We start from the raw sequence: 16532 nt of genomic DNA on the forward strand, positions 1-16532 counted from the left end.
TCGTGTGTGGTGCGCTCTCGGCTCCTATCTGGGTCCAGGAACAATTTGAGATCTCTGGTTTTTGGTTTCTGTGGGTTTTGTTTCCATACATCTCTTGTCGTAACACACTCCCACGCACGCACGCACGCACGCACGCACGCACGCACGCACGCACGCACACGCACGCACGCACGCACGCACGCACGCACGGCACGCACGCACGCACGCACGCACGCACGCACACACCACACACACACACACACACACACACACACCACACACACACACACACACACACACACACACACACACACACCATGCAGGTTGTCACGTTCACACCAGCGGAGGAGTTCTTCCTTAGAGACAGGCAAAAGCGAAGCCTTTTCACAAAATAAAAGTTAGTTAGAAACTGAAGTTGAAAACATGAAGTCAAAACAAAATGAAAGTGAAAACGATATAATAACCTTGTGACGCTGATATTGAGTGGTTGGGATTGTTTTCTTGTGTTGTTAATTCTGAGGAAGGAAGGCCAGTAGGCCCAAACATAAAGCGTCTCTGTCGGGTGGAAACCAAAACTGTTTCAGGATTTAAATTCAAAAGCATCAAAAGTTGCAGATCTGCAAGCTTGTGTGATTGTTTTGGTAGCTAGGGTATCTATTTTATGAAAAAAAAAGAAGAAGGTTAACTTATGGAGGGATCTCTGCCCGACAGCATCGAATGAACACAACTGCATAATAGAGCCAGAGTGAGTGAGCGACACTTTCCCCTCCCAGGGACGTGCAGAGAATGTTAGAGAGGCAGGGACTGAAATATCTAAAAGGGCCTTTTGGTGAAAATATTGAAAATAGCAGACCTCCAAGCTCACAACGCACTGCGACGCATTGTGAGCTTGGAGGTCGGCTATTTTCAGTACTTGATACCACACTAAACTAAGCATAAAAAAGGCAATACACTGGAGACGTGGCATTACGGCATGGATTTCTACACAGTGAGGGCAATTTTTCAACATAAGATGATGCAATTCTCTTGAATGCTGCCTTCAGGTATGGCATGGAAAGAGGGCATTTGCATTTCTTTCACCATAGTAAAAAACAGCATTCATGGTCTGGAAAGGGCACTTTTTTACAGACAGATAAAAGGGCAGGGGCTCAAGCCCCCTTTCATGTCTATGTGTGCACGTGCCTGTTCCCCCCTCTGTCCCAGGTGGTTCCATGGGCATCTTTCTGGGCGCGATGCAGAGAAGCTGCTCACGGACCAAGGGGAAGCCGGGCAGCTTCCTGGTACGGGAGAGCCAGAGCAAGCCGGGGGACTTTGTCCTGTCGGTGCTCACCAACGAAGAGAAACACGAGAATGTGGACCGCAAGACCAAGGTCACACACGTCATGATACGCTATCAGGTACCATAAACAGTGCTGTATATCGTTGCTGTGGGGTGGAAACCTCTTATTCTCTGTATTCCGACTTTTTGTGTTTTTTCGTAAATGAATACCTTAATTGATCATATACTACAACGCCACACAAAAGCATCAAAAGTAGCCGAACTGCAAGCTCGATCTACAAGCTTTTGAGCTTATATTAGAGATCTGCCACTTTTAGAGTTTTGGACAAGAGGTTTTCACCCGTCAGAGACCATAATTATAAAGTTTACATGAATTGAAAATATCTTTTTGCCAGGGACCCCCATATAAGATTTGTGCTCTTAATGTTTCAGAAATATTCAAATTTCTATGCTCACAACAAGTCACATTGCGACCTGTTGTGAGCTTGTAGAGCTGCTATTTTCAAATAGCAGAGATGTACAGTTACATTTTGATTGAAGCTAAATTATGCTATATTAACACATTTTGCCGGGGACCCCTTCAAGGACCGCCTGGGTTCCCCACTTTGAGAGCCGCTGTATTAACTGAAAGTGTTTTTCTGTGCGGGCTTGTAACCAGGTTAGGTTCTAGGCTAGGGCTTGTCATCTCCTTTGTGATTCATGTTTTTCCGGTGAAACAGAAATGCCATGTTCGAGGGCCTGACAGACATTGGCTGTTTTTTTTTTTTTTTTAAAGATTTGTTTTTGGGCTTTTTGCCTTTATTGGATAGGACAATAGACTGACAGGAAATGGGGGAGAGACATGGAGTGACATGCGGCAAAGGTCGCTCGGATTGGGGATCGAACTGGCGACGCCGAAAGGCATTGATGCAGAAAAATGGCAATGCCTATATGGTATGCAATAGGCCACCAGGCGCCCCGACATTGGCTGTTTTAATGTGTGCCCTTCCCTCCAGCAGGACGGCAAGTACGACGTGGGTGGTGGCGAGAGGTTCGACACGCTGGCCGACCTGGTGGAGCATTACAAGAAGAACCCCATGGTGGAGAAGAGTGGAATCGTGGTTCACCTCAAACAGGTGCAGATGGCGCTGTAAAACCACTAAACCAGTAGTTCTCAAACTTTAAAATGTGAAGGTCTCCCCATAACTCTGACAGTATACACAGAGATACATTTGGTTTCATTTGTATACTGTCAGAGTTACATACTTGTAAGTAGTGATGTGTCGTTCATGAGTGATTCGTTCATAAGAATCTAATCATTAGCAAGACTCGTGAACGATTCGTTCAAATCCCTGAAATGTGTCGTTCACACTTTCGTTCACACCCACGCCCCCTCCCCCTAATAGCCCCCGGATCACAGGACGCCTGTCACGCGACGGCGGGCCGTACTCGCGACGTAATAAAAACGCTCCCGCGATTGTGTTTTTCACGGGACAATCGCGCTATGAACGGTGAACGTGAACGAATCTTTTGAACCGATCATTACCGTGAACGTGAACGAAATGATTCGTTCACTGAAATGAACGGGATTGCCCGTCACTACTTGTAAGGATCAATTTAGGACTCCCAAAAGGAACCTAGAGACCCCACATTGAGGACAAACTGCCCTAAACCATTCAAACCCTAACCTCGCGTCACCAGACCAGACCAGACCTCGGAGGAAAGCCTGGTATTGGTTTTAAAACGGGCCGTGGGATCCGGTCTAGGCGTGGCCTATAAACCAGAAAAAGTAGGACCTGATGATTATAACAAACTACAATATCACATAACGTTATTATCGTAATAATGCAAGTCAGTTAGTTTATACTCGCTAGTCGCGGTACGAGTTAGAATAAAAGATCAACATACCAAACGATTATTAGGCTATACCAAAAGAAACAAAACGATTATACCAATTTAAACCCTTTATATCAGCCAAACCTGTAGTCTGCCTGATTCAAGCCCACAACAACGCCTTGCCGGATATTTTTGCCAAAGAGTATGTAGTGTGTAGGTGAAAAAAAAGAGTAAACAAGGTACACATTTTCTAAGTATTGAGGGTTTAAGTGGTTAACTGCCTGAACAGACATATTTACTCATCCACTGCCAGTCTCTGCTTCATCTCTTTCTCACCTTAGGGGACCTTGGACTGAAAAACATTGCCATAGGATTTGTGGTTAATGCCCTGTTATTCTGAAAATAGCTAATGCGCCACGTTGTTGTGAGCTTGTAGATCGGCTATTTTCAGCACGTGGCACTGGTGCACGGCCAAGTATAAATTAAACCAGTTCTTTCTTGTTTGAAAATGAACGAGCAGTGCAGGTGAGGTGAGGGGTGTGCATGAATATTGAATGAAGCCCTGGTAGTGCTTGAATTGTATTGAATATTTAATTCCTGGATAACTTTTACAATTACCAGAGCATGATCTCTCATAACCTAAAATTGTGTAATAGCTAAGAGAGGGCTGACCTTTAAATTGTCTCTTTCATGAAAAATATGAAGCACTGGAGAAACTCTGACCAGGCACTTAGAGGGTGCTTAAAGTGGAAGTTTAAGAACTCTGTTTTCAAAAACTGGAGAGAAAACTTGACGTCGCAGTACTAACCTACAACTAACTCCAGGCCCGTTGGGTTAGGGTTAGGGTTAGGGTTAGGGTCGTACAGATTTTTGGGAGGGGGTCAAGATCAAAGACCTGGGCCCCCCTCCACGTGGGCTCTCCTCGTTTTTTCTTTCTTTTTTTTAAGTAAAAAGAATGTTACAGTTCTACACAGTGGCAGAACCGTTTAGGCTTAATATAATAGGGTTTATATAAAGCATGATGTCTTAATCTTACCTTGGGAGAAAGTTCTTTCACAGTCACTCAAATCTTTCCTACACAAACTAGACTGCTCCCGAGTCCCGTTCAATGGGGGCCCCCCCCACCGCAGGGCCCCCCAATTCTGGGAGGGGGGACAACAGTACCCTTTGCCTCCCCCCATCAGCGGCCCTGCTAACCTTTACGTTTAGTTTTGAAGGATGCTGTGAATGCTCTGAATCAGAAGCGAGTAGAGTAGCCAAAAACTACTCAAATAAAAGTATTGTTACTTCAATTACTAATGACTGAAGTAGAAGTAAAAGTAATTGTCCAAATAATTACTTGGGTAAAAATGAGTATCTAGTGATGAGTTATGTCATATAATCCAATTTATTGTTAGATAATTAAATGCCTTTGCAATTGGATGACGTCTCTCTGAGAGAATGAGACAATTAGAGCATGCATAGAAAGTAACAAGCAGAATGTAGACAAATTATTTGAAAATGGCCTAAATGTATAGGAGTAAAATTTACATTTTGTCTTCACAAATATATTCGAGTAAAAACGTTCCATTGAAATGACTCTTTCTAGTACAATCTCAGCAACACCAACTCACGACGGCCAAAGACAGATTTTGTTCGGCGGTTCCCGACATTCGGTCATGTTTGAAGTCACCATTATTACAGAAATATATACTGCATGCTATGCTGAACGTAATCCACTTAGTGTCATCTTTTCAAAATGCATATTTACCGTACAGTTTGTGTTTATATGCTTATTTCGCAATACCTATTGCGCAATCCTCTGTAGAGCCAATGTGTCATTATCATCATCAAAGTCTCAGGTTACAAGAGGGAAGGGGGGGGTCAGCAGCACAGAGAGAGAGAGAGAGAGAGAGAGAGAGAGAGAGAGAGAGAGAGAGAGAGAGAGATGTACAGTACAGTAGAGTAGAGTAGAGTAGAGTACAGTAAGATACAGTAGATTACAGTACAGTAAGATACAGTAGATTACAGTACAGTAAGATACAGTACAGCAAGGTACAGTAGAGTACAGCAAAGTACAGTACAATACGGTACAGCAAAGTACAGTAGAGTACAGCAAAGTACAGTACAAGTACAGCAAAGTACAGTACAATACGGTACAGTCATGTACAGTAGAGTACAGCAAAGTACAGTTATGTAAAGTAGAGTACAATAGAGTACAGCAAAGTACAGTAAGGTAAAGTAGAGTACAGTTGAGTACATTAAAGTACAGTACAGTAAGGTGTAGTAAGGTACAGTAGAGTACATTAAAGTACAGTACAGTAAGGTATAGTAAGGTACAGTAGAGTACATTAAAGTACAGTACAGTAAGGTACAGTAGAGTACATTAAAGTACAGTACACTAAGGTACAGTAGAGTACAGTAAAGTACAGTACAGTAAGTGGATGGATGGATGAATGTGGATGGATGGTTGGATGGATGGATGGATGTGGATGGATGGATGGATGTGGATGGATGGATGGATGGATGCATGGATGTGGATGGATGGATGGATGGATGGATGCATGTATGGATGGATGGACGGACGGACGGATGGATGCATGGATGTGGACGGATGGATGGATGGATGGATGGATGGATGGATGTGGATGGATGGATGGATGTGGATGGATGGATGGATGGATGTGGATGGATGGATGGATGGATGTGGATGGGTGGATGGATTGTGGATGGATGGATGGATGTGGATGGATGGATGGATGGATGTGGATGGATGGATGGATGTGGATGGATGGATGGATGTGGATGGATGGATGGATGGATGGATGTGGATGGATGGATGTGGATGGATGGATGGATGGATGTGGATGGATGGATGTGGATGGATGGATGCATGGATGTGGATGGATGCATGTATGTGATGGATGGATGGATGCATGGATGGATGGATGGATGTGGATGGATGTGGATGGATGGATGGATGGATGGATGGATGTGGATGGATGGATGTGGATGGATGGATGGATGTGGATGGATGGATGTGGATGGATGGATGGATGGATGTGGATGGATGGATGGATGGATGGATGTGGATGGATGGATGTGGATGGATGTGGATGGATGGATGTGGATGGATGGATGGATGGATGTGGAAGGATGGATGGATGGATGTGGATGGATGGATGCATGGATGGATGGATGGATGGATGGATGTGGAAGGATGGATGCATGTATGTGGATGGATGGATGGATGGATGGATGGATGTGGATGGATGGATGTGGATGGATGGATGGATGTGGATGGATGGATGGATGGATGGATGGATGTGGATGGATGGATGTGTGGATGGATGGATGGATGTGGATGGATGGATGGATGTGGACGGATGGATGTGGGTGGATGGATGTGGGTGGATCACTGCTGCAACGTAGCTGTGAGCGCCTGCAAAGCAGGCGCGATCTCTAGATGTGAGCGGCCCGAAGGGCCGCGAACCTCTAGTTTATTCAATGTATGTTTGGAGTAAATGTAACTGGTTACTAACCCGCCTCTGGGAACCACCTCTACAAACATGAACATGTTATGCCGTATTTCTGTTGTGCTAATTTTCATAATTTTGTCTTTTCTAACCGTAGCCCTTCAACGCGACAAGAATAAATGCTGCCAACATTGAGAACAGGGTACGAGAACTCAACAAGGTAGCCGACAACTCGGAGAAGCCCAAACAAGGCTTCTGGGAAGAGTTTGAGGTACAGTATGTGTGTTTGTCTGGCATGTGGTCCACTTCAACAATGCTTTACTTAAAGCTACAATCAAGTCTCATGTGCTTTTCTATAGACATGATGAAAACTGTTGTACTGCTGCTGCTACTGTTAGTACACAGGCCTTATTATAGTCACTGTCAGGCAGAAACCTGTATCTCCAACCTTTTCAACGTTTTGTTTTGCGCGCAACAGTGTAACACAAAAGTACGCAGGATCTAAATGTGTCTAGAGGAGCAGGGAGACCAAATACAACCACCCCAAATGTATAAGTTATACTATATTAAAGGTAAGGTTAGTGTTAAATATATAAAAATATATCACTTACCCTACAATTAACAACATACATTACATTTTATTCACACACACAAAACAATAATACAGCCTAAAAGCAGTGGTTCACCTAAACCTTTTAGCTTGAGACCCAAAGAAGAAATTTGATGATTGTGATGTGTGAAAATAGCAGATCTACAAGCACACAACGTGTCGCTTTGTGCCTCGTTGTGAGCTTGTAGATCTGCTATTTTTACTACTTCTTAACGTCTTTCCTTTTTTTTAATAGAAATGATTAGATGTTTCTGTTTTATTTATGAAATCCTTTTGAAAAATGTTGAAATTGTTTGTAAATGGATGAAAAGTTGTGATCTATTTTGTTGGTTTTAAATCTTTTGAAATAGTATATATAGGCCTATATTAAACTAGAAAAATTGCAATTTTGGGAAATTACGAGTGTGGTATAGGCCTATATTAAAAATAATATATTTACTCACAAATATATATTATATACTCACAATATATATATATATATATATATATATATATATATATATATATATATATATATATTTACTCACAACTCATACAAATTGGTCTGTGACCCTCGAATGGGTCCCGACCCACTTTTTGGGAAACAGTGGCTTAAAGTAGCGTGTTATTCAGATGAGAGAGAAGAGCGGGTGCTGCTGCATTGTTTTTTTTTCCGTCTTTCGGTTTGGTTTATGCAAAACATGGAAATCAGCGGTCTGCAGCCTCCACCCGCTGGGGCGGTACGTTTCTTTTCTGTCATCTTCAGAAGTTTTGGCGAGTGGGGGATTTGAATGTGACTAACATTCTTCTTGGGGAAAAAAAAGTTGCTTTACCTTTCATTGATTTCAATGCATAAAAGTCTGAATAATATCAACTCGCACAGCTTTGGTATTAAATCCACACTATATAGAATTAATTAATGCCTTTCACAGTCGCGGCGGCTTCTGAAATTGTGTGCAACGGTTTTGTTGTTTTTTCTTTGATGAAAAGGGGTTTGTCCACCCTGCCAGCATTCACCCCATTTTAGCTTTTTATCGTCTCTGCTGGTTGGAAACCTCATATCGTCGTTGTCGGGTGGAAACCTTGTATGTCCAAAACCGTTGCTTTTCAGGATTCAAATTCAAAGATGGCAAAAATAGAAGATACACATGCTCAAAACGTTTGGATCTTCTACTATACTTTTGTGTGATACTGTAGTAGTATGTACAGCAGGGGTCTTCAACGTTTTCAGGCCAAGGACCTCTTAGTTGAGAGAGAGAGAGATGAAGCAGGGACCCCCCACAACCTTTTTGTAGATTCCATATAGTTTCATTGTTTGACAGCACAATCATCAGTGTTTGTTGGATTCACGTTATTTTCAGATATTTAACCACTTGAGCTGTCATTACCTAATAAACTTGACCTTTTACTCTGTACTTAGTCTGCTCTTTTTCCCCTCTACACCAAACCTCTTTGCCCAAAATAGCCGATCTACATGCTCACAACGCCTCGCAGTGTGAGGCGTTGTGAGCTTGTAGATCAGCTATCTTTGGCTACAGTTCTCAGAATATGGACAGTTCTCAGAATATGGACACTAGGGTTCAAGTTGTTAATATAAAAAGGATTGGAAATTTGGAGGACCCCCTGTAGTAACTCTGAGGACCCCCTAGGGGTCCCGGACCCCCTGTTGAAGATCCCTGATGTACAGTATGATCAGGTTGCGCATTCATTTACGCAAATAAAAACCCACAAAAAGTTAAAATATGGAGATGTTAGCTTGTAGATTGGCTATTTTCTGCATGCAATGAAGTGTAAAATCAGCCATTACGATGCCATCAAGGCCTGCCAAAATAAATTTTTTTTGTTGAGGAATCCGCTGGGAAACCGCCGGGAAATGAATTCCATCTTACTGTTTATATTATGTATTGTCATGTGAAGCATGACAACAGCGACAACAGTGTGTGTGAAGCATGACCAAAAACTTCACTTTTACAAAGGTTTACAAAAAGCAGGTTCACTTTGCTGGCAAAAAAGATTCTCAGACCGAGAACTACAGTGTCCCTAAACTGAGGAATAAACTCCCTGTTGCACTTAGAAAGGCAGACTCACTCCCTAGCTTCCGCCGTGGTCTGAAGACTCACCTCTTCAGACTCCACCTTAGCCCATGGCACTTAATGTAGCACTCGCCTACCCTCATTGACCAATGACCATACATGTATTTTGATATCAATTTTTATTATAATGTTTTTTTATTGAAGAGGCGCTTGGTCTACCTATGTTCTTCTTAGAAAACTATTGCTGTGCATTTGATGTATTGATGTTGATGTATTGATATATTACCTTCCTTATTGTAAGTCGCTAAATGCCTAAATTGTAAATAGTGTGTTGCCTATAGCACTGTTTCTCAACCTGTGGGTCGGGATCCCCAGGGGGGTCACCAAATTATTTTGTGGGGTCCCCAGATGATTAACTTAATGTTCAACATTGTTTCTCACTCAACAGTAAACAAACCAACATAAAGTGTAAGTGTATAGACGGTATCTGCAAGTGTCAATTTAGGAACTTTTCAATACCTCTAAAATGATAAATTAAACATTGGCCAAATTGTCAAATATTAAAGGCAGAAATTGTGAAAACAGCCAATCTACATGCTCTGTGAGCATGTAGATATGCTATTTTCACAATAGAACGTGTTATACAAAATGAAATGCCTCAACTCTTAGTGCTTTTCAGGGTGGGGGGGGGGGGGGGGGGGTCCCCAGTTAAAATATGATTATTTTGGGGGTCGGGAGACCACTGGCCTATAGCAACCACACTTAACTAAAACATTTCAGGTTTTATTCCAAAGACTCTGACTAAAACTAGGTAAACACTGCTCTGTCTCTCCAACAGGTGCTGCAGCAGCAGGAGTGTAAGCTGTTGTATCCCAGGAAGGAGGGCCAGAGACCAGAGAACAAGAGCAAAAACAGATACAAGAACATTCTCCCCTGTGCGTCACCACTTCCTTTCTCTCTCTCTCCCCTGCTTCCTGTGGAAAGAATGACACAAATATAATAGAGTGTGTGTGTGTGTGTGTGTGTGTGTGTGTGTGTGTGTGTGTGTGTGTGTGTGTGTGTGTGTGTGTGTGTGTGTGTGTGTGTGTGTGTGTGTGTGTGTGTGTGTGTGTGTGTGTGTGTGTGTGTGTGTGGAACATGTCAAGAGGCTTTTGTAGCCACGCATTGTGGTGGTACGTGTTTTGATCATGCCAGTGGTGGCACACGTACTTGTTGTGTTTTGAGGTACTTTGATTATAATTGAGTATTTCCGTTTTACTTACTTACTGTAGATACTTTGTTCTGCTCCATTGGATCTCAGAGGCAACGGAAATATATATTTTTGTATTCTTTATTTTTGACAGCCTTAGTTCCTAGTTACTTTGAAGATTGTGATTATCAATGCAAAACATACATTAAGCAATTAAACCTATATTTTATAATTAGGCTATTTGAAAATGGCTGATCTATACAACGTGTCACATCGCGACACGTTGAGAGCTTGTAAATCGGCTATTTTTTTTAAACGTTTGACGAATTTTACTACGTGTATTTTGATGTCAATATACTTTTGTACTTTTACTCAAGTCAGATTTTTAGTCTTTTACTTTAGTATTTTACAGTGTGGTGTTGCTACCTTTACTTAAGTAAACAAACATAGATTACTTTTTCCACCACGCTGTGATGCGTCACATCTGTTGCTAAAATGTCACTTTGTAGAATTGCTCAAAATGTAGGACAACTATAGGTAGATGTTTTCCATGCTGGTATAGATGACAGTTTCACTATTGTTGTGTATACGTAGTATATGCGTTCGTGCGTGTGTGCATGCATGCGTGTCTGACTGTGTGCTTGATTGTGTGTGTGTGTGTGTGTGTGTGTGTGTGTGTGTGTGTGTGTGTGTGTGTGTGTGTGTGTGTGTGTGTGTGTGTGTGTGTGTGTGTGTGTGTGTGTGTGTGTGTGTGTGTGTGTGTGTGTGCGAGCGTGTGTGCGAGGCTGCGAGCGTGTATGCGAGCTTGTGTGTGTGTGTGTGTGCGAGCGTGTGTGTATGTGTGTGTGCGAGCGTGTGTGTATGTGTGTGCGAGCGTGTGTGTGTATGTGTGTGCGTGTGTGTGTGTGTGTGTGTGCACTTTATGGTGAAAAGGATTTTTAGAGTTAACGTATGATTGGGAACAGATTCAGCTTGGGGTTAGGATTAGACATTTATAGGTTAGGTTTAGGGCTTTAGGGTTAGCTTTATGCCTGATTCATAACAAAATAACAGCTCAATTTATAGACAGCTTGCGGTGTGTATAATAATGAAAATCTCTGTGTGTGTGTGTGTGTGTGTGTTTGCGTGCGTGCGTGCGTGCGTGCGTGCGTGCGTGTTTACAGTCGACACCACGCGTGTTGAGATCAGGGAAGCGGACCCAGAGGTTTCTGGTTCTGACTACATCAACGCCAACTATATCAGAGTGAGTCCCCACACACACACACACACACACACACACACACACACACACACACACACACACACACACACACACACACACACACACACACACACAGGGTCAGTATTTCATAAAGCAGTGGTTCTCAAACATTTTCATGAATTTGGACCTCCATCTGAAAACAGTTTGGTGTTGTTTCTGTTATTGTTGAAAATAGCATATCTACAACCTCTCAACACATCATAATGCGACGCGCTGTGTGAGCTTGAAAATCTGTAATTCTCTAATAGCTGATGCATAATACAGTTATTGTATAGTGGTTGAACCGATTGTGATGTTATTTGAACTCCTTTTGCTGTTTGTGGTTCCATTTTGTTTTGGTGTTTTCAGCAGCCTCTGGTGGACAGAGTGAGATGCATGCACATACATACATACAGACAGACAGACAGACAGACAGACAGACAGACAGACAGACAGACAGACAGACAGACAGACAGACAGACAGACAGACAGACAGACAGACAGACAGACAGACAGACAGACAGACAGACAGACAGACAGACACTATTAGTTTCCTTCCACTCACCTCTCAGTGAATATAGAAGAGGTCTAACAATTTAGGTAAACAAAAGCAAACAGATGGGGGTCCACTACAGCCAAATACATGAAAAAGTTTGAGAACCACTAGTCTATTAGTAGTGTTGTTTCTTCATTGACAAAAACGAAATAAAAAATAATCTATGATGACTAAAACTAAGACTAACTATATTGACACGTTAAATAATAATAAAAGAAAATGGACTAAAACGTTAGGGAGGGACTAGTGGAGAAGAGATCCGGTAGAAAAAAAAAGACAATTCATTTTATATTTGGTTGTGCTCAGGTATTGCTCGGGTATTGCGCTCTGAAAATAGCAGATCTTTTAGATCAGCTATTTTCAGCTTGCAACCAAGTGTAAAATCAGCCATTGCGACTGTAACTGGATTTAGTCGACAAAAGAATTATGATATTTAGTCGACTAAAACTTGACTAAAACTAAAAAACTTCAGATGACTAAAATATGATATGGACTATGGCTACAACTAAATCCAAATGTACTGTCAAAATGACCACTAACTTTGTGTGTGTGCATGGTGTAGAGCGTGCGAGAGGAGGGCCGCCACGTGGACGAGGGCAAGGTGTTCATCGCCACGCAGGGCTGTCTGCACAACACGGTGGCGGACTTCTGGAGCATGGTGTACCAGGAGAACAGCCACGTCATCGTCATGACCACCAAGGAGATGGAGCGCGGCAGGGTGAGCATCTGTCTGTCTGCAGAGTAGGGATATGGGACCATATGAAAGTCTCATGTCACGATTATTGTAATATTTACAATATTATCGCGATAATCAAAACATCCCCAACATTCATTATCCTGGGGTGGAATATTTGCCAAAAAATAGCAGATCTACAAGCTCACAACGTGTTGCGTTGCGACGAGATGAGATTGTATCAAGTATGTTATTTCCAGGTCCGTTTTACCAATTATAGAGGGTAAATTGAATTGATCCCAGTGAATGATAGGATAATTTCACGATAAATTTAAATCGATTATTGTGAGTGTTTGGCATCAGGGGTTTGGCAATTGCCACCCTGTGTTCACATTTAACCTCAAACTGAATTGCTTGTGCAGATCCATCTGATTTCATCGTTACCGATGCTCGTCCATCTACATGTGACACGTGTTATATCATTTAGATAAGCGTTTTATTGTATGCAACCATTTATTTATTAACCACTTCCCCTTTTTGGGAATGTCATTATAGGAGAACATGTTCAAGAATTTTCTATTTTACGCCTCTGGTCTGCTGCCACCGTTCCCAAACTATGGGTTTTGTTTTCTCACTCAACACAGTAAACAAACCGACATACAGTGTGTAATTGACTTTTAAGACCCTTTTATTATCAAGTGCGAGGCGTTGTTAGCTAGTTGTTACAGTAGTCTGTCTATTTTCACAATATTTATCTGTGGAAACGGGTCAAACTAAATGTAATGCATTAAATTCCAAGTGCTTGTCAAGGTGGGGGGTCACCAGTACAAATATGATTACTTTGGGGGGTCTTGGCCTGAAATGTTTGGGAACCCTTGCTGTAGGCCCTACAGCAAGATCCCCACAAAGATCATCTATTTGCTCGTGTTCCAGTTCCAATTTATTTCCAATTTCACTTGTTTATGCTGTATCCTCAAATACATTTGATTTACTAATGAGCTGGAGAGACCCTGTTACGGAATACTGTATATACTATGGAAACATAGAGCTATTTAACACGTATTTCAACAAAGAAATATCACTTGAGGCACCTTTAACTCTGAGAGGGTATTAATGTAACCACATGTGTACACTCTCAGGGTTACACATGGATAAATGAGCCCCGAGGGTTTCTGTGTGAGTGGTTATGTGAAGTATCCTTTGCTTTAGTTTAGATGATTTATGACGGCATTAGACTTTATGGCTTGTTTTCATTGCCCATGGTCTTTGGCCTCATGGATTTTTTTTCTTTAGAGGTGATCTTGAGAACATTTTCGGAGCCACATCTCATTGATCAAAATTAGGTTAGCCTCACCTTTGCTTGTTTTGCGCATATTAAGTGAGAAAATAAGAGTTTCCAATGAGTTTTGGGTGAAGGTTAGAAGCTCACGCTGATGTTTTCTAGCTGTGCACAGCACAACTTGCAAAGCAGTAGTTTCGTTCCAAGTTTTATCTCCATATTACCAGGAGATGAAGCCTGGAAAATAAAACCTGCTACTACTATTCTAAATGTATTATTAAGCTAATGTGCCTCAGCAAAGCCATCGGCAGGGCATCGCACAAATTTTCTTGTGTGTGCTTGTGGAGTACGCGGCAATTACAAACCATTCCAACATGACCTTATACATAAATCAGCAACAACCTCATTTTAGATAGAATAGCGCCGGGTATCAGGACTTACTAAGGACACAAGTTAGGTCATTAATTCAGGTTAGAAGCATTAGCAGTTCAAGAATGGAGCCCTGTGGGACCACTATTTATTTGCTACTGGATTGTAAAACAAGAAAATAAAGGGGGGAAAAAAAAGATTTTGGAATAGGTTAGTCTAGGCCAGGGGGATCCCAAACGTTTTCAACTTGAGACCCAAAAGAGAAATTGGGTGTCTCTCTCTCTGCATGGTAAACTAACTAGCACACCGTTTCCCAAACAGTGGGTTGGGACCCGTCTTTGGGTCATGGACCAATTTTTAAAGGTCGCAGGTAAATATCTCCTTTGATCTGTTTCCTACATTTAAATATTTTATTTTATTAGATTTTTTGATTCATCAATTAAAAACAATTAATTTTTTTTCAAAAGTATTTAATAAAGAAATTAAAAAAAATCTTTTAAGAGGTAGTGAAAATAGCCGATCTACAAGCTCTGAGCTTGTAGATCGGCTATTCTCACTAGTTTGGGTCCCGGGCTCTCTTTTGGGTCTCGAGCTATAAAAGGTTTGATGCGAGTGATGTCATTTTGTAGAACCAGACCTTTCCGACAAAATGTTCAGTGGTCGGAGACAATATGGACAGGCCTTAAAGTTAAAGGACAACTTTGTTTTTTTACAACAAGGGTTCATATTTTAGATAGTCATTAGAGAAAAGAAAAGATGAGTGTTAAAATGTTTTCATTTACTTCTTTCTATCGTTTTAGTGATTTTAACAATTTTGATTTGCATGCATGCCCCCAGGTTGGGAGCATGCATGCAAGTGGCTAAATATGTACTTTTAGCCACAATAAGCCCATTCCCAAGATGCACCACAATCTTTCATGGACAGATGTGACTTACAGGGGCTGGTGTAAATAGTAACATAGAATTTGACGGCTTATTGTGTCTAAAAAGACATATTTAGCCACTTGTACGCATGCCCCCACCCACTGAAATCTAAATACTAAAATCGCTAAAACAATAGAAGGCAGCAAATGAAAACATTTTAACACTCATCTTTTCTTCTCTCTAATTACAATCTAAAATATGAACCCTTGTTGTAAAAAAACAAAGTTGTCCTTTAAGGCATAAGAGCTGGTACTTAAGACAATCAAAATAGAGCCCCTAGTCTAGTCTCTGCCCACTCAGCTACAGTACGACCCCCCCTGAACAAGTATCGTATGACAGTTAAGCTGATTGCAAAGCTGCTTGAGCTGAGCTGGTCGTTTAAATGGTCTTAATACCGATCACCACACCCACGCTAGGGCCGTCACCATCATGACAATTTACTTGACGGCGCTTTGTCATACAAGTGACTTGTTTTTGGGGCATTGAACATTGGAACATATAAATGAGCATTACATTTCTGTTTTCCTTTTATGCTTTGCAAACAACAATTGCACAGGGCAGACATAACATGACAAATAACTTAAATATACACAGAAATGACTGACAATGACCAGTCACACTAATCAAAATAATGTACAAGGCCTATGTACAAAACATGATGTTATACTTTAACCCATCTACAAGCAGCAATTAAAAAAGACGATTATGCAAAGATAATAATAATAACTGTGATCATCTCAAATTATCTTGGACCAGGCTATTATGTGAGTTGTTCTCTCTAGGCATATCTCACAGTGTGTCTCTCTGCATCTCTGTTCAGAACAAGTGTGTCCGCTACTGGCCCGACCTCAACGCCACCAAGGAGTTTGGGAAGGTGGTGGTGAGGAACGTGGACGAGCGGCCGGCACAGGACTACATCCTGAGGGAGCTGGAGGTGACCCGTCTGGACCGGGTAAGGGAGAAGGTGGATGCTTCAAAATCCCAGCCTCAAAGATTTCATGATCGGCAGTGGTGTAAAAAGTACTTACATTTTGTATTTGTCGAGTGGAAACCTGGTATGTCCAAAACTGTTGTATTTATCTTTTTAAAAATGATAAACTAGTGAAAATAGCCGATCTACAATCGTACACAATCGTGAGGCATTGTGTGCTT

The 16532-nt window shown here is 41.7% G+C and overlaps 1 protein-coding gene across 1 annotated transcript in view; it reads left to right on the forward strand.

Annotated features, from left to right (window-relative positions):
• ptpn11b (protein tyrosine phosphatase non-receptor type 11b) overlaps positions 1 to 16532 on the forward strand; it is a 72580-nt gene that overhangs the window by 44020 nt on the left and 12028 nt on the right. The window contains 8 exon segments of the mRNA XM_080733986.1: positions 1183 to 1234; positions 1236 to 1376; positions 2257 to 2373; positions 6686 to 6799; positions 9989 to 10085; positions 11503 to 11582; positions 12698 to 12853; positions 16201 to 16332. Coding sequence (XP_080590112.1) covers positions 1183 to 1234; positions 1236 to 1376; positions 2257 to 2373; positions 6686 to 6799; positions 9989 to 10085; positions 11503 to 11582; positions 12698 to 12853; positions 16201 to 16332 — 889 coding nt within the window.

This window comes from Nannobrachium achirus (assembly GCF_963921795.1).
Source record: "Nannobrachium achirus genome assembly, chromosome: 9".
NCBI lineage: Eukaryota > Metazoa > Chordata > Actinopteri > Myctophiformes > Myctophidae > Nannobrachium > Nannobrachium achirus.